Source organism: Phocoena sinus, chromosome 9 (assembly GCF_008692025.1).
Source record: "Phocoena sinus isolate mPhoSin1 chromosome 9, mPhoSin1.pri, whole genome shotgun sequence".
Lineage (NCBI taxonomy): Eukaryota > Metazoa > Chordata > Mammalia > Artiodactyla > Phocoenidae > Phocoena > Phocoena sinus.
In genome coordinates this window covers 106161913-106184379 of record NC_045771.1, presented here as the reverse complement: position 1 = coordinate 106184379, position 22467 = coordinate 106161913, and the positions used below count along the sequence as shown (strand labels likewise).

The 22467-nt window shown below is 44.0% G+C and overlaps 1 protein-coding gene across 1 annotated transcript in view; it reads left to right on the top strand.

The window, feature by feature from the left end:
• ABCA13 (ATP binding cassette subfamily A member 13) overlaps positions 1-22467 on the top strand; it is a 260151-nt gene that overhangs the window by 219427 nt on the left and 18257 nt on the right. Inside the window, 3 exon segments of the mRNA XM_032642592.1 lie at positions 2701-2835; positions 4826-4929; positions 17143-17235. Coding sequence (XP_032498483.1) covers positions 2701-2835; positions 4826-4929; positions 17143-17235 — 332 coding nt within the window.

The window sequence follows — 22467 nt, the reverse complement described above, 5'->3', positions numbered from 1 at the left end:
GCCAACACGTGTGCTAGTGGAAAAATTTTGGCTTTGGGATCAAGTGGATGAACGTGGGAATATCTGGGCAATTTATTTTGATTCCAGTGATATTTATAAACGTCCCGTCATGTCTAATCATCTCAAAGATGATTAGAGATTGGGGCTATAGAAATGAATAATCCCGAACTCTTGCCTTAAGTGCAGTACAATTTCTAGAATTTCTGGCAAAAAAGCGCCTAATAGCATAGAGAGAGTCCATTAACTATTGACAGTTTGGCGTTTAGATAGTATTTTCCAACCACATTTGCTAAGGCATTACGTTTGCCATTATTTTGACAAGAATCCTGTGTGCAGGAAAGACTGCAACAAAACACTTCTTATTAGACCATTTTCAGATATTTTTCTGAAAACGTGACATTCAGAAAGCAGATCAAACCAATATCTGTTCCTGTATATTCTGGATTCCTTCGTGTGGTTAACCAGTCCGGAATTTGCAGGCTGTAACACTTAACCTTTTGTGAAATTGGAAAAACGTGACACATGTTTCCTGGTTTCATAAAAATAATCAATAATAGTTTGGCAGGTTTATTCCAAAGTTTGCTTATTCTGAAGTGCATTTTCTATAGAAACAGGCTGTACTTTTATGATTGTTTCATTTTTCTGTTTATCAGTTTTTATTTATGTATTACTAGCCTTTGAATTAGGAGGATGGAAGTGAAATAACATTTCTTTCTAATACTTACACATATTTCCACTCTTTTCTGGTACAATTTCTATGGATCTAAAATTAACCTAAAATGTCATTTTCCCAGTGTGTCACTCTTGCTGCCCCACAGCTGACTCTGACCTGGAAGGTGGCACTGCCTTCCAGAAAGGTGAGCCCCCCAACTGGCTCTGACCTGGAAGGTGGCACTGCCTTCCAGAAGGTAAACCTCCCAGCTGGCTCTGACCTTCCTGGGTTCATCCTTTTTCAGTGAACAGAGCCTCCTCTTCCAGGAAGCCTCTCTGGCTGCCTTCCTTCCTCTTCCATGTGAATGTCCACCTGTGGGCTGGTCTTATTCTCTGGAAGACCCTGTCCAAGGGAAACGTGACCACAGTCTACACCTCTCTGATTCTCTCAATGCCAGCCGTCACCTCTCTTCATTCCTCTCACAGCAGTGCCTTTCATACATTTTTTTATTTGCTTGTCTTGAATCACTTGTTTTGTTTGAACAACTTTTTATTTATTTCAATCCATTTTATTTACTTGATGTTAATTGAAATTATTGAACTGAATGGAGCCGTGGTAAGGATAGTACCTATAAACCAATCTGGGAGACCGACGCTATTTCCGAGAAGAACAAACTACTGACCCCAAGATGATGTTCTTTAGCAGATATCAGGGGACTTAAGACCATCTTCAGGAATCGCTGGGGCCTTGAAATCTGCACTTCCTTGACTTATACTTTTTGACAGCTAGGCCAGTCCTTGAGACTCTTAATTCTTTCAGGGTCATCTTGAGGCTGCACCAATAAAGTGATAGAGCAGTTTATGTTGGGAGTTCTTCATTGGGTAGCATAAATATTATCGTAATCTTTTTAGAAGTCCTTAGTATTTCATCGTTGTAATTATCACTATTATTATTACTATCCCAACTTTTATGCATTTATCCCAAAAAAGTGTGTACATTGGTTTAAAGTTCTGCTGTACTGGATCGTTTAGGATGCGTACCCGTTAGCCCACCGCCAGAGTCCTGTGGAGTTTTTCCCACTTCTCTTATATTTGAATTAAGATACAATCTTGACCAATTTGGTTACATGATGATATTGAGAAAACCGAATCTTTGTTAATACTTCTAGGGTCACAAGAGTTAAATAAAACAGTTTACAGCATTTTAAAATCACGCATAGATGGAAACAAGGAAGTTTCTTCATCTCAGCTCCCAGAGGAGCCAGCCCAGCCCGGAAGCAGACAGAACTGAGTGCAGAGCAGCTAAGGTGGGGCTGGGGGGCATGCTTTTTTCTTCTAAGGAGAGAGAATGAAAGGATCTGGGACTCCAAGGGCGTATGAAGAAGTGGTGAGCCGCTCGACCAAGGAGGAAGAGGAGTGGTGGCCGTGCCCGATGTACGGGGGCCGGGGCGTCCCTGGGGCCGAGGGGCTCTGTTTGGTGATGGACAGTCACCATCCTCTGGTTTTGCTACGAGGATGCCCAGTGGTTGCAAATAAGCAGGACCCTGACTCTTCTTTGTAAACTGAACTGGGTGTGCAGTGTCCTGAGAGGGCTCTTTCTTTCCTGGGGGATATTGAAGGCTCCCCCTTGCTCCTCTGCCACCTGAAGCCCCCTCTCTCGGGGTTTCATCCCCACTCAGATCCTCCTTTGTCGTTGTTTGCCTCACCTGTGTCTGCTCACCTCAGTGTGGAGGTGTGTCTGGCCCACCCCGGCCACCACATTTCTCTCCCGGGGTGCTCCCTGAGCACCAGCCCTGAGCTCAGGGTTCTGGCCGTCGCTTCCGTGACTCACAGGTGCAGAAAACCCAGTTTCAACCAGGAGAGCCCCGTCTGTTCATTCTCAGCATCCCTGTGTCCTGGAGGGGGTGTTTCAGGAGCTGGGCTGAGTGTGGGAAGGTGGGCAGGGGAGGGGCCAAAGGGAGCAGGGTTCCAGGCCCAGAGCCACGTGTCACAGGGTGGCGGGTCCCTCAGAGAATGGGGGTGCCTTCAAAGAGAGCCCCTCTCCTTCAGGTGGCCGGGGATCTCGCGAGGCTCCTCCACTTGGAAGCCCACGTGGACAAACCTGTGTCCACCTACAGCGGGGGGACCAAGAGGAAGCTGTCCACAGCCCTGGCCCTGCTGGGGAAGCCCGACCTTCTCTTACTGGCGAGTAGCTGATGTATCGGGGACATGCCCGTGTCTGCAAATAAGACGCTTTGACCTACCAGAGTTCCTCCGGGGAGGACGTTCAAAACTGGCAACATTGGCATTTTACAGAACCAAAACAGACTCTTTGACTCCCTTTTATTTATCCAATTGAAGATTTGATACAATTTTAACGTTAAAGACAATATTTTAAAAGAATACCAGAATTCACTTGTAATCTGAAAACCGATGCACACTTTTCCTCTGGTCTGTTGCTTTAAGTCTTTTCCTACCTGCAGATATGATGGTCGGAGCTGTAGGGACTCTGTCCATGGGGAATCCTGAGGGTGGGGGTCAGGGTGCCGAATGGATCTGAGGGGGGAGGGGAGGGCGTCTGGCGGGAGAGCAGAGCACGGGCAGTGGCCTTGGGAACAGAAATTAATCCAGTTTGGCTGGATGCAAACATGAATTGGAGGTGGTCAAGTGTCAAGAAATAGAGCCAGTTGTTTTGCATTTCAAAAGAGCGAAAAGTAGTATCATTCAAATAGTAAATCGAAGTCATCATTTGTGAGCCATGGACTGGATTCTAATCATTAGAGAGCTCCCCAGGGCTTTGCATTGTAGAAGGTATGAGGAACATGGAAAAGTATGGGAAACAAGATACATTCTTTCTTTTCCTGCTCTTGTTCATTAACTGGAAACAGCATTTCAGGGCGGGGAGTTAAAGGGGACTCAGAAGACCTGTGATGGAAAAATGACCCCATGGTTCGTGGACTGTCTTCCGCAACCTGAGCTGAAGTTTCCTCTCACTTGCACCAAGCTTGCTTTTTTGCAAGGTCCGAAATCAAGGACTACTGTGTAATTGCATCTTCTGAAATCGGGTAATGAAAACCTAACACTTGCATGATTTTGCAGTTTGCAAACGCGTTTTCCTTACCAAAGAAAGCCAGCTTGCACTGAAGAGTTCCCGACAGGGCCATTCCTTACCTTCAGCAGAACTGCCCGCTCAGCCTCACCCCCACGTCTCCTGGGTCGGGATGGGGCCTCCCTCCTGGAGTGGGTCCCCGGCTCACCGCAGCCAGTCAGCTTCTCCCGTCCTGCAGCCCTGCTCTCGGCACCCTTGTTCACCCAGGCCTGGGCGTGGCGACCAGGGTGGGGACTCACACGTTGTGTGGACATTTTCTCCTCGTGTGAAATGGTCCTGATGACAGTGTCTGTCCATCAGAGTCCTTGAAGGCAGCCCATGAAATCCTCCTCATTGAGCTTTAGTGACGGTGGTGACAGTGAGTGTTCAGAGCATCTGGTGGCGGACATGCATTGAAGGGCCCTTAGCGTCCTCCCCTGAGACCGGACAAGCATCTCCCCGACGACACCCGTGGGGGAACGATGCATCCAACTCTTTCAGGGAACAATGCCTGGTCACACCTTCCGTCCACTTGGTTTATAACTAACTGTACACTGTATCACGCGATTTGCAGAAAAGACCCATGTTTGCTGGTGTCTGCTTTCCTGCTCAGTGCCATTTTGTGTCCACTTTCCTCTGTTTCTTTCTTTGGGGCAGTGGACGACCCTCAGCTCTTAAGAAAAATGTGTCCGGTACTTCCTGACTACAAAAGCACAGAAACGCATCATGCAGCCTAGAAGCATCTCTCTCAAAAGTGGTTCGGATAAGTAGTGCTTCAGTGTTTATTGAAGGAGAAAGCTTCGAGTTTCAAGAAATGTCAATTTACTTGACAACGTGAAATCAACAAAGCCTTTTTCTGCTCTCCTACGTCTTTCTCGGGTAGCTCCTTCTGGAATTTTATAGAGGTTGGGGTGCATCCAGGCCGGCCTAACTCCCCAGATCCCTAGGCGGGCCCGGCTGACATGAGGGGCCCCGGCCTCTGCTGGGTGTGGAGCGTGGCCTGGAGCCGAGGCAGGCATTCCCTCCGGGCTGGACCTGCTGCCCTCGCAGGCCTGGAGGGCAGCAGGTTCTCCCTGCGCCCCTCACCCTGTGTTTTCTGTCCTTCAGGACGAACCCAGCTCGGAGATGGATCCCTGCTCGAAGCGGCACCTGTGGGAGGTGGTGACGAATGAGGCACAGGAGGGCTGTGCCGTGATCCAGAGCTCCCACAGGTGAGCACGGCCCCTCAAAGCCGGGGGGCACCCAGGCCAGACGCAGTGCTCCCCACACGACCCGCTGTCCCCATACCACCCTGCCAAGGAGATGTCACTGCTCACCCCTGACATAGGTCAGGACACTGACCAGAGAGAGACCGAGGGACACAGCAAAGGCCGCTCCACCAGCAGGTGGCTGAGCTGGACTCTGAAGCCAGTGGTCCCTCATCTACTATACCCTGTGTGTCCGTAGCTGCTGGACAGCTGGGCGCCTTCCTCGGGCCCTCCTGCGATCACATTTCTGCCCCTTTATATCAGCACTAGACTAACCCGAATTGAAAACCCAATACATTTCTGAATTGGGTCTCATATTTTCATCCCCACAGAACTAGTCCTGTAGTGAGATTTCAAAACCGTTGGGTTGTTTTTAGCCGTACACTGCACTGTTCCAGGCCACATAGCAATGCAATTCTTAGGTTTCTTAAGCCCCCCGATGGAGAGTGAGTGCTGTGAGTTGGCTCATAAACATTCTTTATTTTATTTTATTTTTAATTAATTTTTATTGGAGTATAGTTGATTTACAAGGTTGTGTTAGCTTCCGCGTACAGCAAAGTGAATCAGTTCTGCATATAGATATATCCACTGATTTTTAGATTGTTTTCCCATATAGGCCATTACAGAGTACTGAGTAGAGTTCCCTGTGCTCTATAGTTATCTATTTTGTATACAGTGTGTATATATGTACTAAAGCGGAGATCAGGCTTTAGAGTTTACACGTGCTTTCTTCCTACCTGTGAGTCAAATGTGCGAGGAGCTAAGTGTCAAGAACTGAGGGTCTGGGATTCTTCCTTACTTGCAAGCTTACAGATTTGGCGCTCGGGGTTCTTGGATGCTTCCAGGAGACAGGTAACTCGTGGGTCAGAGACAAAAGGCCGATTATTCACAGCGAGAACAGCCTCTGGTGTCAGCAAAGTCACCTGGTTCCCTAAGCCCGAGTCACCCAGGGATGCTGCAGGCACGGAGGGGGGCCTCTTGGACAGGAGATACACACCAACCTGGAGACCCTCCTCTCTATAGCAGCTGGCAAGCTGGCCGGCTCTGTGTCTGGCCCTCATTCTGCGAGGTTGCTTTTGCAGCCACAGCTGTGGCCAACGGCCAGGTGGAGACCAGCCGGGACCTTGCAGGCTGAGGGTTCCTAGCAAGACCTGTGGGGGAGGAGGAACCCCCAGATATTCCGATAAGTCTGAGCTGGCGTGAGCGGCCTGCTCCTTGTTGCTAGACGTGAAATGCAAAGCCGGACCATCATTCGAAATGGGAGGTCCCTGAGGGGGTCTCAGAGGCTTTGCTGATGGCTCCAGCAGTGCCAGTTTACGTGAAAATAACACTGGTGCTGTCAATCCACGAGCACGATCCCATTGCAGGAAATCCCAGAACCAGATCCCGTGGTGAGTGCCGGTGGCCACCCTTCAGGTCCAGGCAAAGTCGACCCACTGTGAAGGAACCATGCCATTCACACCACTGCTTCCTTTTTTTTTTTTTTTTTAACTTACACTCATTCACTGATGGTTTGCCCGTTGCCAGACATTCCTGAATTTTTTACTGTCAGACTAACCACTAACCATTTTTTTTTAAGTTTCTTTGAGGTATAATTGACATACCATGTAATTTCCCCACTTTAAGTGCACCTTTCTGTGAAGTTTTAGTCAGACTGCGGACCTGTGCCTGGGTCACCACCACCCAGTTCAGGACATTCCCATCACCTCGGAGTGTCTAGTGCCTGTTGTCAGTTAACCCCCATCCGCCGTTACAGAGACTCTTTGTCTCTATAAATGTGCCTTTCCTGCATACTTCATCTGCATGGAATCACGTGACCTATAGTTGTGTGTATGTGACTGTCACTTGTCATGTGTCTGAGCGTCACCATGTGGCACTGAGCAGTGGGCTTGAGTCCACTGGACAGCAGGGCAGCATTTGTCGTCCACTCACCCATCGTGGCCCTTTGGATCATTCCCAGATCGGCTGTTCAGTACGATGTGCTGTGAACAGTCTCATACATGTCTTTGGACACACGTTTCTGTTTCTCTTTGGGGTCTCTTGCTGGGTTGTGTGGTAGGTTGTGTTTAGCACTTGAAGAGGTTGCAGAGCTCTTCTCCAAAGTGTCTTTATCATTTATTATCCCTGGAAACAGTGATGAAGTTGTTAGTGTTTCCACACCCCTGTCAGCACTATCTTCCTGACTGTAGCCATCCTGGTGACGTGTGGTTTTAATTGACATTTTCCTAATGAACATGTCACCTTCTGTCTTTTCACCTGCGTTACTTCTTATAAGAAGCCAACCACTAATGGTTCCGACATCATCAGTCACATATGTCTGACTCTTTCAAGATTTCTCAGTGACTCTCAACATCTCAACTTTGATGTGTCTGGATGTAGATCTCTGTTGTCCTACCTGGGGCTCGTTTGCGTTTCTTTGGGAGGGATCTATGACAACTCTTTCCCCTGCAGTGAGTAGGTCCTGGTGCCTCTGCCTAGTTGGTTTTCTCAATTTTGTTTTCATTTTTTAAAGCCTGAGTTTTTCAGAGTCACGCTGTTTGTATACAGGCCAGTTGCCAGGCAGAGCCTGTGCTTTACCACCTCAGGCCAACAAGGGTTCTCTTCTGTCTCTGCCACGATCTGCATGAGGGTGGGGCAGAGCATTCCAAATTCAGGCTGTTTTCTCGTTGGTTCAGTTTTCTCTTTCCTGCTTCCTCTGGTCTCTGCAGGGTGCACGTGGTTGGCAGGAGGAGGGCCTCTGGGCTCACGCGGAGTCTGTGGCTGGCTTGGGCCTCTCCAGCCTCTCATGCTGTACACGCAGCCTCACGGTCTCCGTGCATGACAAGGCCACAGGCCAGACCCTGAGTTGTTGGCCCTTCCTTTTGCTGGACTCTGCAAGAGCCGGGATGCTGACCATGTTGTTGGGTGTGGGCATGGCCCGGTGGTCCACAGTGTGTGCACCCTTCAACAGGGGCAGAGGGGCTACTGAGCTTTGCAGCCTGGCCCACCTGCTAGGGCTGCATGTTGTAAGCCAGAATGCTGCAGACCACCTCCTTCTTACCTGGTTCAGCAGTTTGTCGGCTGTAACTGTCTCTTATGTTATCATATGCCTTTGGTCAGTTTCCAGAATTCTGAAACATATTGTTTTTGTTCATTTTGTCCAGTTTCATAGTTGTCTTCTGTCCATGTCTACCCTTGACCATAGCCAGAAGTCCTGACCTTGTTTTCTTTTTTTTGTCTTTGTTCTGTTTCTCTTCTGAAAAGAAAATTTTACATCGAAATGAATTAAATTTGGCAAATTCTCTACTTTATCATAATGTATACACGGTTCTTGCTTCCAGTGTCCCTCTTGCTGTGCCATTTCAGGAAACTCTGTATTTCTGTAGTCATTCTGCCAGCACTGAAGTCCCTGTGCTGGTGTGTCAGTTCTGAGATTGGGTACGCAGGTGTCATGTTAAAAATTCCTGGTAATTTTCATATAACGTATAATTATTGCAGACAGTTCTCATATCACTGTAATTTCTTTTTTATGTCTCCCTGCTCATTTGGTTTCACATTAATGATGTATCTTTATTTCCAAAAATCTGTCTCTATTTGTACAACACAAAGATCTAAATGACTCAGTGAAAATGAGGAGCAGGGCAGCCTTGGATCGATTCCCTGATCCTAAAGCAGTGCCGTCAGCTGAGGAGTCTCTGAACTGCAGTTCCCTCCCCCATGCCTTATCTTGGGGGCCACGGGGGGAGCAGGGGGCAGGGCACCAAGGGCAGGAGTGCTGGGTCCCAATTTACTCTATATGAGGAATTAAAATCATCCCAACTAAGAGGGACCAGGACTGCTTCCTCCTCATCCGTCAAACGCTCATCTGAGAAACTCCAACATAAACCCTTAGGCCTCTGCATCACCTGCCCTACTTCTGTCCTGGTCAGCCTAACTGCCAAAAGGAAACATCGTGTTTATTTTTGAGTAAATGATCAGAGATTCCTTTCTTTGTTGTAACACCTTGACTTTGTTTATTTATTGTGATGCTGAAGACCATCAGAATCTCAAATCTCTGCCTCTAGGCTGAGACTCAGCAGAATCCCACGTGTTTGGAGCATAGCTGTTTGATAGCTGATACTCATTCAATTGGAAATTCCGAGTCATTGCTCTGCAGCCTTAATTAATATCGGTCGTGATTTGGGATCCGTGTTTAGCGAGGTAATATAGAAGTGACTACATATTCTCCCACTTTAATTAGAGACCTACTATGCATTAATAAAAATGGTAAGTTTATTTTAAATTGAAATTAATTGAAGAAACATACGTGTGCACAGAAAAATATATAAAGCACATTAGGGATGTTTATAGCCCTAAGACTTCATAACAAAGACCCCAAATGACAGTGGCTGAAACCAGACACACTTTTCTCTCCTGCATTCACAGTTTACGTTGTTGAGCTGTGTCGGAGCCTAAGGTCGTCCAAGGACTCAGGTTCTTTCCACCGTGGTGCTTACTCATCAGCTTCATGGTTGAGTTGACTCCTTAGCTGTGTCCCCATCCCAGCTCATGGAATGTGGAAAGATCCAAAACCCAGGGCAAGTGACTTGCCTTACTTCAGTATGACCCGGAAATTGTCCTTCGCATTGACCTGATGGGTTGCATGTCCACCTCTGGCTGCACGGAAGTCTGACCAGTATGATCTTGATCTGAACATACACTGACCCAAGAAGCAGACTGTTGTATGTCCATTCTCCAATAGGAAAACTACCATACTTCCTGTAGAATTTGTATAGTACAGCACGGTAAAAGAAGGAAAGAAATTCCACTATTAATTTCAATTTTTCGTATATTTACAGTCATACGTTTTTTTGTTTTCCTTCCCAGTATTTTTATTGCATATTTTTATTTTTAATTTAAAATTTTTTTATATCTTTATTGGAGTATAACTGCTTTACAATGTTGTGCTATTTTCTGCTGTACAAAAAAGTGAATCAGCTATATGTATACATATATCCCCATATCCCCTCTCTCTTGAGCCTCCCTCCAACACTCCCTATCCCACCCCTCTAGGTCATCACAAAACATCAAGCTGACCTCCCTGTGCTATGTGGCTGCTTCCCACTAGCTATCCATTTTACATTTGGTAGTGTAAATATGTCCATGCCACTCCCTCACTTCGTCCCAGCTGACCTTTCCCCCACCGGCCCCCTGTGTCCTCAAGTCCATTCTCTCCGTCGGTGTCTTTATTCCTGCCCTGCCACTAGGTTCATCAGTACCTTTTTTTTTTTTTTTAGATTCCGTATATATGTGTTAGCATACAGTATTTGCAGTATTTGTTTTCTCTTTCTGACTTACTTCACTCTGTATGACAGATTCTATGTCCATCCACCTCATTACAAATAATTCAATGCCGTTCATGTTTATGGCTGAGTAGTATTCCATTGTATATACGTGCCACATCTTTATCCATTCATCTGTCGATGGACATTTATATTATTTCCATGTCCTGGCTATTGTAAATAGTGCTGCAATGAACATTGTGGTACGTGTATCTTTTTGAATTATGGTTTTCTCAAGGTATATGCCCAGGAGGGGGATTGCTGGGTCATATGGTAGTTCTATTTTTAGTTTCTTAAGGAACCTCCATACTGTTCTCCACAGTGGTGGTATCAATTTACATTCCCACCAGTAGTGCAGAAAAGGTTCCCTTTTCTCCACACCCTCTCTGGCATTTATTGTTTGTAGATTTTTTAATGATGGCTATTCTGACCGGTGTGAAGTGATACCTCATTGTGGTTTTGATTTGCATTTCTCTAATGATTAGTGATGTTGGGCATCTTTGCAAATGTTTGTTGGCAATCTGCATATGTTCTTTGGCGAAATGTCTATTTAGGTCTTCTGCCCATTTTTGGATTGTGTTGTTTGGTTTTTTGATATTGAGCTGCATGAGCCACTTGTATATGTTGGAGATTAATCCTTTGTCATTTGCTTCATTTGCAAATATTTTATCCCATTCTGAGGGTTGTCTTTTCATCTTGTGTATGGTTTCTTTTGCTGTGCAAAAGATTTTAAGTTTCATTAGGTCCCATTTGTTTATTTTTTATTTTATTTCCATTACTCTAGGAGCTGGATCAAAAAGAATCTTGCTGTGATTTATGTCACAGAGTGTTCTGCTTATGTTTTCATCTTAGAGTTTTATAGTGTCTGGCCTTACAGCTAGGTCTTTAATCCATTTTGAGTTTATTTTTGTGTATGGTGTTAGGAAGTGTTCTAATTTCATTCCTTTACAGGTAGCATTTTTCCCAGTACAGCTTATTGAAGAGGCTATCTTTTCACCACTGTATATTCTTGCCTCCTTTATCAAAGATAAGGTGACAGTATGTGCATGGGTTTATCTCTGGTCTTTTTATCCTTTTCCATTGATCTATATTTCTGTTTTTGTGCCAGTACCATACTGTCTTGATTACTGTAGCTTTGTAGTATAGTCTGAAGTCTGGTAGCCTGATTCTTCCAGCTCCATTTTTCTTTCTCAAGATTGCTTTGGCTATTTGAGATCTTTTGTATTTCCAAACAAATTGTAAATTTTTTTGTTCTAGTTCTGTGAAAAATGCCATTGGTAATTTGATAGGGATTACATTGAATCTGTAGATTGCTTTGGGTAGTATAGTCACTTTCAGAATGTTGATTCTTGCAATCCAAGAACATGGTATATCTCTCCAACTGTTTGTATCACCTTTAATTTCTTTCATCAGTGTCATAGTTTTCTGCATACAGGTCTTTTGCCTCTTAGGTAGGTTTATTCCTAGGTATTTCATTCTTTCTGTTGCAGTAGGAAATGGGAGTGTTTCCTTAATTTCTCTTTCTGATTTTTCGTTGTTAGTGTATAGGACTGCAAGAGATTCCTATACACTGTGCTTTAATTTTGTATCCTGCTACTTTACCAAATTCATTGGTTACCTCTAGTAGTTTTCTGGTGACATCTTTAGGACTTTCTATGTATAGTATGTCATATTCAAACAGTGACAGTTTTACTTCTCTTTTTCCAATTTGGATTCCCTTTATCTCTTTTTCTTCTATGATTGCATGGCTAAAACTTCTAATACTATGTTGGATAATAGTGGTGAGAGTGGGCACCCTTGTCTTTTTCCTGATCTTAGAAGAAATCCTCACAGTTTTTCATCACTGAGAATGATGTTGGCTGTAGGTTTGTCATATGTTTTATTATGTTGAGGTAGGTCCTCTCTTTGCCCACTTTCTGGAGAGTTTTTATCTTAAATAGGTATTGAATTTTGTCAAAAGCTTTTTCTGCATCTGTTGAGATTACCATATGGTTTTTATCCTTCAGTCTGTTAATATGGTGTATCACATTGATTGTATAATGAAGAATCCTTGCATTCCTGGGATAAACCTCTCTTGATCGTGGTGTATGATCCTTTTAATGTGCTGTTGGATTCTGTTTGCTAGCATTTTGTTGAGGATTTTTTCATCTATGTTCATCAGTGATATTGGCCTGTAGTTTTCTTTTTTGGGGACATCTTTGTCTGGTTTTGGTATCAGGGTGATGGTGGCCTTGTAGAATGAGTTTGGGAGTGTTCCTCTCTCTGCTATATTTTTGAAGATTTTGAGAAGGATAGGTGTTAGCTCTCCTCTAAATGTTTGATAAAATTCACTTAAGAAGCCATCTGGCCCTGGGTCTTTGCTTGTTGGAAGATTTTTAATCACAGTTTCAATTTCAGTGCTTGTGATTGGTCTGTTCCTATTTTCTATTTCTTCCTGTTCAGTTATGGAAGGTAGTACCTTTCTAAGAATTTGTCCATTTCTCCCAGGTTGTCCATTTTACTGGCATATAGATGCTTTTAGTCGCTAATGATCCTTTGTATTTCTGTGCTGTCAGTGTTACTTCTCCTTTTTAATATCTAAATCGGATGAGTTGAGTCTTCTCCCTTTTTTTCTTGATGAGTCTGGCTAATGGTTTATCAATTTTGTTTATCTTCTCAAAGAACCAGCTTTTAGTTTTATTGATCTTTGTATCATTTCCTTCATTTCTTTTTCATTTCTTTCTGATCTGATCTTTATGATGATTTTCCTTCTGCTAACTTTGGGTTTTTTTTGTTCTTCTTTCTCTAATTGCTTTAGGTGTAAGGTTAGGCTGTTTATTTGAGACGTTTCTTGTTTCTTGAGGTAGGATTGTATTGCTACAAACTTCCCTCTTAGAACAGCTTTTGCTGCATCCCATAGGTTTTGGATCTTCGTGTTTTCATTGTCATTTGTTTCTAGATATTTTTTGATTTCCTCTTCGATTTCTTCAGTGATCTCTTAGTTATTTAGTAGGGTAATTTTTAGCCTCCATGTGTTTGTATTTTTTGCAGTTTTTTTTTTTCCTGTAATTGATATCTAGTCTCATAGCATTGTGGTTGGAAAAGATGCTTGATACAATTTCTATTTTCTTAAACTTATCAAAACTTGATTTGTGACCCAAGATGTGATCTATCCTGGAAAATGTTCTGTGTGCACTTGAGAAGAAAGTGTATTCTTTTGGTATGGATGGTATGTTCTATAAATATCAATTAAAGCCATCTGGTCTAATGTGTCATTTAAAGCTTGTGTTTCCTTATTTATTTTCTGTTTGGATGATATGTCCATTTGTGTAAGTGGGGTGTTAAAGTCCTCCACTATCATTGTATTACTGTCGATTTCCCCTTTTATGGCTGTTAGCATTTGCCTTATGTATTGAGGTGCCCTTGTGTTGGGTGCATAAATATTTACAATTGTTATATCTTCTTCTTGGATTGATCGCTTGATCATTATGTAGTGTCTTTCACTGCGTCTTGTAATCATCTTTATTTTAAAGTCTATTTTGTCTGATAGGAGTATTGCTATTCCAGCTTTCTTTTGATTTCCATTTACATGGAGTATCTTTTTTCATTCCCTCACTTTCGGTCTGTATGTGGCCCTAGGTATGAAGTGGGTCTCTTGTAGACAGCATATATATGGGTCTTATTTTTGTATCCATTCAGCCAGTCTGTGTCTTTTGGTTGAGGCCTTTAATCCTTTTATATTTAAGGTAATTATTAATATGTATGTTCCTATTACCATTTTCTTAATTGTTTTGGGTTTGTTTTTGTAAGTCTTTTCCTTCTCTTGTGTTTAATGCCTAGACAATTTCCTTCAGCATTTGTTGTAAAGCTGGTATGGTGGTGCTGAATTCTCTTAACTTTTGCTTATCTGTAAAGCTTTTGATTTCTCCGTCGAATCTGAATGAGATCCTTATTTGGTAGAGTAATCTTTGTTGTAGGTTTTTCCCTTTCATCACTTTAAATATATCTTTCCACTCCCTTCTGGCCTATAGAGCTTCTGCTGAAACCTCAGCTGTTTATCTTATCAAGATTCTCTTGTATGTTATTTGTTGCTTTTCCCTTGCTGCTTTTAATATTTTTTTCTTTGTGTTTAATTTTTGTTAGTTTGATTAGTATGTGTCTCGGCATGTTTCTCCTTGGGTTTATCCCATTTGGGATTCTCTGTGCTTCCTCGACCTGATTGACTATTTCCTTTCCCATGTTGTCTTCCCAGTTTTCTAGCATATATGTGCAATTTTCCTATAATGCATTGTCATTTTACCATTCCTATATCATTACCTTTTCCACATACAATTAATTGACTCTAGAAACCCTCATTTTAATGGCTAACACACACACAGATGCACCCTCATTTATATGAGTATTATATTATTCTACTGTGCAAGCTGTTTCTAGATTTTTTCATATTCTAAGTAAGTTGTTATACGCATTTATATTTTCTGTGTTTCCTAAGGTAATTTCCTAGGTAAGGAATTATTGCCAAATTGGTTTTCAGAAAGGTATGTCCATATTTCATTCCCAGCAGTAGTATATGAAATGACATCTTTAATTGAGAGAATATCTAGCTTTTGGGGTATTTTTTGGATCTGAGAATTCTTGTTCTTATTCACACTGGAGATGGGGGAAAAGCATTTTTCTCTGCAACACACACTGGCATACATGACAAATGCCTGCCTGGCTAGAAAATAATTTTAAGATTGCTTATTTGCTGCTTAAGTTTGTAATTTATTGTTATGTTTATTACCTATGAACATTTTTTGGGGGGAAAGTCTCTATATGTTATTTACCCCTTTCCCTCTCTTGAAGTTTTGTTTATTTTTATGCTAATATATATGAGTTCTTTATAATAAGTACATCAAATGTTACCCATTGTGTTTGTTGCAGTTTTTTTTTAATGTTAATTTGCTGCATTTTGACACACTTATTAGAAGCTTGTCAGAATGGCCATCATCAAAAAATCTAGAAACAATAAATGCTGGAGAGGGTGTGGAGAAAAGGGAACCCTCTTACGCTGCTGGTGGGAATGTGAATTGGTACAGCCACTATGGAGAACAGTATGGAGGTTCCTTAAAAAACTAAAAATAGAGCTACCATATGATCCAGCAATCCCACTACTGGGCATATACCCTGAGAAAACCATAATTCAAAAAGAGTCATGTACCACAATGTTCATTGCAGCTCTATTTATAATAGCCAGGACATGGAAACAACCTAAGTGTCCATCATCGGATGAATGGATAAAGAAGATGTGGCACATATATACAATGGAATATTACTCAGCCATAAAATGAAATGAAATTGAGCTATTTGTAATGAGGTGGATAGACCTAGAGTTTGTCATACAGAGTGAAGTAAGTCAGAAAGAGAAAGAAAAATACCATATGTTAACATATATATATATATATATATATATATATATATATATATATATATATATGGAATTTAAGAAAAAAAATGTCATGAAGAACCTAGGGGTAAGACAGGAATAAAGACACAGACCTACTAGAGAATGGACTTGAGGATATGGGGAGGGGGAAGGGTAAGCTGTGACAAAGTGAAAGAGAGGCATGGACATATATACACTACCAAACGTAAGGTAGATAGCTAGTGGGAAGCAGCCGCATAGCACAGGGAGATCAGCTTGGTGTTTTGTGACCGCCTGGAGGAGTGGGATAGGGAGGGTGGGAGGGAGGGAGACGCAAGAGGGAAGAGATATGGGAACATATGTATATGTATAACTGATTCACTTTGTTATAAAGCAGAAACTAACACACCATTGTAAAGCAATTATACTCCAATAAAGATGTAAAAAAAAAAAAAAAAGAAGCTTGTAGTTTTGCGTTGTCAAGTACATCATACTTTTCCTTTGCAGTTTCTTCCATTGCTCTTATGCTTAGAATGTTTCCATCCTCTGGTCCCCTATGTATTTAAAATACTAATGTCTCATCTGCAGTGTCTTATCTTGTTCCAGTGACCTGTCTTGTAATTCCTTAGCATACTGTCTCACTTTAATTATTTAAGAAAATATTAATATTTTCTGGGGTGAGTCTTCTTTCACTTCTCTTCTCGTGTGACCTTCTTCTGCCTCTTAATTTTTCTTATGGGGAGTGATAAGCTTAAAATGTTGATCAATATTATACTAAATCCTTCTTATAATTTGTATCATACTTTTACATACTTATAATAATAAAATTGTAAATTATAAGTCTTGATAGAATACTTTATATCAACATAATATTAAATTATATTACAAGCTAAATTATAGTTACAAATTACAATGCTATTTATTATGTATTATATACTGTATTATTTATTATTTATGTATTACATACTGCATTAAAATATGATTTTTATTTATATTGTATACAAAATTTATTTTATATTTATACTTATATTTTAAACTTACAAATTTATATTACAATAATTTTTATACTATAATAATTTCCCATTTAAAACATGTTCATTCTTTTCCCTTTTTCTGACACATCTTTCCATTGATTCAAGATTTCATTTAGGTCCATTAGTAAATCTTTCTTTCCATAAGACTTTCACATTTTTTATGATGGTCATTCTGATCTATTTTGCTCTTTTGGATTATTGCTTAAAGGTTCTCTCCTACATATTTTGTAACTGGTCTTCCTAGTATATGGAAAGGCTACTAATATTTTGTTAGTTGTGTAGTTGGCCACCTAAATAAAGTCTTATCCATTTCCAAAGTACTTCTTTGGGTTTCGTGAGGTCCCTCTATGGGAAATTAGCTGCTTTTCAGTAATGGTATATCTGTCTCCTTGCTCATCTCACTGTTGATTCAAGCCCTGTGCCTGGGGCCATGGCTCACCCCTGGGTCTTGTCTCCCCAGCATGGAGGAGTGTGGGGCCGTGTGCCCAAGACTTGCCATCATGGTCCATGACAGCTTCCAGTGCCTGGGTTCCCCACAGCACATCAAAAACAGGTGCGTTGCCATCTTTCCACTGAAATGTTTCCTGTGAATTTGTAGCTGGATGTGGTTATAACCGGAGGTCCAGGCACCTCAGGGGCACAGAAGGGGAGATGGAGGCTGAGAGGGGAGGGGCATGTTTGTGTGTGAAACACCATCACCAGGGGTGCCCACCATCACCCTGCAGCGCCCAGCTTCCCCCACCACCCAACCAAGGTCTTACTGTCTTCTGCCCATGAAGACACATGCTGTCATTGCGGTGACACTGGGAGGGTTGGAAATACCATTACACAGTCAAGGTGAAACAAGGACCAAAAGTTTCCTCATTGATACAAAATACCACATAGAAAGATTGTTCTGACACATTCCTCACCCAGAGCGGGTCAGCAGCCAGTGCTGCACCTGGAGAAAGGCCCCCATTGATTCAAGAGGGTGAAAGACGGTCCTTGTGGTTGCTTCTTAGTTCAACTAATAGACTAGAGACCTAGCACGCTTTAATCGCTTAGATTTCTTCCTGGTTAATTGTCTTTTTTTTCCATTTACCTTTTGGAATCATAATGATTTTGTTATCAAGTTGTATGAATGTTTTTGTGTCCCCGTATAACTTTTTTTTTAAAATTCAGTGTTGCCTAAGCTATTTTCAGAGTTTACAAGGCATACCATGTATTATTGTGCTTTGCTTTCATTGCACTTCACAGATACTGCATTTTTACAAGTTGAAGGTTTGTGGCCACCCTGCATTGAACAAGTCTGTTGGCACCATTTTTCTAATAGCATTTGCTCATATTCTGTCTCTGTGTCACATTTTGGTAATTCTTGCAATATTTCAAACCCTCCACCAGCAAAAAGATTATGACTCACTGAAGGCTCAGATGACAGTTTGCATTTTTTAGCAACAAAGTATTGTTTTAAATTAAGCTATGTACATTTTTTAGACATAATGCTATTGCACACTTATTAGAAGACAGTATAGTATAAGCATAACTTAATATGCACCAGGAAACCAAAAATATTGTGTCACTCTCTTAATTGCGATATTTGCTGTATTGTGGTGGTCTGGAATGGAACCTGCAGTATCTCCAAGGTATGCCTCTAATTTCTTTTAAATTTGTTGTTTAATCTGTTCCTTTTGATATAATTTATTCATATATGTTGATACATCTCTTTTCATTTTCAGTTATTCAATGTGTTTAAAGTAAGAATTCCCAAGTAGAGATTTGTTAAATTCATATATATATATATTAGGTTGAAATATTTTTATTTTATGGAGAAAATACCATGAATGTGTGGATGGAGATGCCGCGTTGGGGAGTGGACGACAATTCTCCAGCAGCTGAGAGCCGGGCGCTGCTGGTTGGTCATGCTCACTGTCGCTTCATGTCAATCCTTCATCAGATAAACCCGCTGGAAACTGTTCTCAACACGGGCTCTGCTCACCTTTAATGAGGGTCATCAAAAGAAAATAATATTTCACGCTCCCTCGCCTTTATGAATGCTCACATAAAGTTCCATAGTCCTTGCCTGATTGTCAGGTGATGTATGTCTGAGTTTAGCTACTTGCCTTTCAAGAGGTTTGCCGACGTCTCTGGAAGGGGCGGGGGAGGGGAGGCTGTGGGGAGGTGCATCCGCTTGCTGTTCCGGTCTGTGTGCTCATCGCTCTCGTCTGCCTCTGAGTTTTAGGTCTGATCGTGTGTAATAGGGGTGAGGATGGATCATTAGTAAATATGAACCGTAGAATTCTTTTTTTCCCCCTAGGATACATTTTTTTTTCAGTTATGCATATACGTGTATCCATTCCTTTTCAAATTCTTTTCCCACCGAGGTTGTTACATAACATTGAGCAGAGCTCCCTGTGCTCTACAGTACGTCCCTGCTGGTTATCCAATTTGAACATAGCAATGTGTACCATAGAATTCTGTTAACAGATGGCTTGTGGGTTAGTCACTGGAACCTTGAACTTGATACATTTAAAAATAGTTTGTAAAGTTGGTATTTTCCTATGACAAACTGACTACATGTCTTTCCATAATATTGAGATGGAGAACACAGGATTGATCATTTTTATGGAATGCTGGATTCCTAAACCTGGGGGTCATCAATGTGGTGCCCACTTCCATCCCTGGGGTGTGGGGGGCTGCAAGAGGCTCCTCCCTCCACCCGGTCCCTGCCCTTCTGCCAGCATCCCCCAACATCCCTGAGGCCCTCAGTCCCTGCACTCGCTTGCCCTGAGGGTGGTGAAGCAGACAGGGGACCAGCTTCCTGGCTTCCAGCCTTGTTGCCCTGACTACATGAGCAGGCTTGTTACCGGGGCAGAAGGAGATTTCTTGCCCGGTGTCTGCTGTGACCTTGGGTGATGAGTCCAGAGGTATGATTTGGACCATTTTGTGGATGCCCTGCTGGGTTCCTGCAGGGGGATCCCTGGCAGATGAAGGCCTGGTCTGGCTGCCCCTGGATGGAGCCTGTCACAGGGTGTCTGGGTCTCAGTCTCCCCAGCTGTGGGATGGTTGTTGTGAGGACCACACGCACGTAAGAGAACTTAGAAGAGGGCCTTGCTCGGTCATGCTGGGGTGCCTGCTGCTGTTACTGCCACAGGCAGTTTGACCCGAGTGACCCATCCCACTGTGCCCCCAGAGAGAGTCAGGATATAGGAGGGTCAGAGAGAGTTTCTGTGATGGGTTTTGTGAGAGACGATGAAAGCCAGGATGAAGCCGTGGGAATGAATGTTCCTGAGTCCCGAGTCCAGACAGTGTGATGCTAAGCATGTCAGCAAAGGCAGCAGCCGAGGAGGAGAGTCCAGGGTGATCCCGTGATTTGGGGACAGAGGGAATGTGTAAAGAGTGAGGAGAGAATGAAGAAGAGAGAGTAGGGGTGGGGGGTCTCTGAGGAGAGAACTCAGGATGAAGCGATGTTTGAGAGATGGACCTGAGGTTGGGCTCAGACCTGAGTTAGGGGTTTCCCTGTGGAGACATGGAGGTGGCTGGGCTGGGTCCTGCCTGGGTCAGGAGACATGGTCTGAAGCGGGAGCTGAGGGCGGGAGCTGCAGAAACCCTGTAGAGGGGCGATGCCGGGGTGTGTCCTTGGGAATCCCCTAACCACGAGGGCAGGTGCAGGAGAGCCCACAGAGAGAGACAGAGGAGTGGGGAGCCAGGAGGTAGTGAAGGTTTAGCCCCTGTTCAGCTTCCGAATCCCAGTGCTGGTCTGGACCCATCATCAGCCACTAGAAACCCTCAGGAAAATCCCAGAAAATGCAATGCTGATGGCAGCCAGGGGCCCCGCTGAAATAAGAGCTCACTGTGCAACCCAGAGCGGGGTCTGGCTGCTTGCTGCTCAAAAGCCAGCAAAGAGGCAAGGCTGGTGGAAAGGAGGGTTTGCTTTATTTCAGAGGCCAGCATCCTGGGGAGGGGGAGGGTGGGCTCCTGTCCAAAGGCTGACTCCCCGCCAGCGACAACCAGTGGGCAAGAGCTTTTATAGACAGAGGGAGGGGGCTACGTGCAGAAACAGCACAGTCAGCTCTGACAGTCACCTTGAAGTTGGTCATCGGTGGCCTGACCAGTGTCATCTTGATTGTTTTAAGGACATTTAGTCTTCAGTTCCAGGATTGGTTTGTCCCCATTTCTTTGAGGCCAGTTCTCGGAATTGTGGCGGCTTATGTCATGGCTACAGTCTGGTCATCGTGTAGTTCACTTCTTCCATCTGCTGGGGGTTTCAGTATCTACAAGACAGCTCACAGGACATGGCTCGGAATATTATCTGTAGCCCTTGAGGAGCAACTAAAGGTCCTTGATTTTGCCTAATGACCAAACTATCATTGTTTAGTCTTGTTGGACTGTTTTCCTTGGTTTCTGCATTTTCTCACTTCTCTGATTAAACTTACTCTTTGGTTAAAGTTTTTCCCCAGACAAAAGGCAGGTGGAGGACACGGTGGGAACGGACCATAGAGTCCTGCTCCATTTCAACTGGGCACAGAATCCATCTTCCAGGTGGGGCGGGAGGGGAAAAGGATGCAGGGATGGGTAAAACCAAGAGCCACAGAAGTAGGAAGGGTGGAAGAGCATGTGGGCAGGGTGTAGGAGAGGTAAACAGACAGAAAAAGAGACACAGAAGGAGAGCACAGGCCCTGCCCTCCCTGCCCCATCCGCTGGGACGGCACAGCCCCGGAGATGGTGCAGGGGAGAGAGGTGCCTCCCAGACCTCAGAGCCGCCATGTCACCCCCAGCCTGCAGGCGAGACCAGGTCCAGGCCATCCCGGGCTGCACTCCCTCTTCTTGGGTGCTTTTCATCCACTCTCGACTCTCAGTGCCCTGATTCTTTTCCTTCCACCTTTGCTCGTTTGAATTCCTTTCCTGGGCCCAAAGGGCAACCCACTCATCCTCCCCCATCAGAGAATATTCCTCCAAAGGACGCGAGTCCCTTCCCCTACTCCTTTCTGAGCGTCACAGCCCAGCGTTCTGCTGCCCACCCAGACTGCCTCCGCCCTCCGGGATCCATTAACTGCATTTGTAGGAAATGTGAGGTGTGTAAGGCCACCCTATCAGGAGATGATTGGACCGAAGAGTTTGTCAGAGCTCCCAAGAGGAGGGGCCGTGCGTGAGCCCAGTGAGGAGGGATCAGTTGGTCCCATGGAGTCTCTCCCATTGGGTGCCCGTCACCCGGGGAGCGAGGCTCACATCACCTGTGGTGTCACAGGCCTAATAGGTATGCATCACAGGAGAAGTACCAACCGTGGCATCTGGCGGCGGGGAGGTTTGGTTGAAGGATGTAGGGAAGTCTCCGAGTAAATCTGGTTAGGAGGGCACTGAATTCTTGCTCGGCTCTCCAGGCTGGCAGGGGAGGGACAGTGAACGGGAGGAACTGGGAACAGGCCTGAAGAGGGGCCAGCTCTGCACATGGGGCATTTCATCCCACAAGTCGATCCCCTGGGCCCTGGGTGACCTCATTTTGCAGAAGTTTCAGGGTCTGAGTGAGAAAAGCATCTTCCTCTCCTTCCAACCTCAGTCTGGTCCCAGCTCAGATGTAAGAAATGACATCCAGGAGCCCGTGGGCCTGGAGGGCACTGGGAAGTTGACAGGTAGAGGTCACCAGGATGCCCCCCACATCCTCTGAATATCTCTCCCTTGCCCCGTTGTCCCGCCTTTGCAACCTCTCTCAGACACCTCCCAGCCGTGACTGCATCCCTGCCAAGCTGCCAGCACCGTCCTCCTTCCTTGTTGGGGGAACCCATGGCCTCTCCAAGGCTCTGCACTTCCC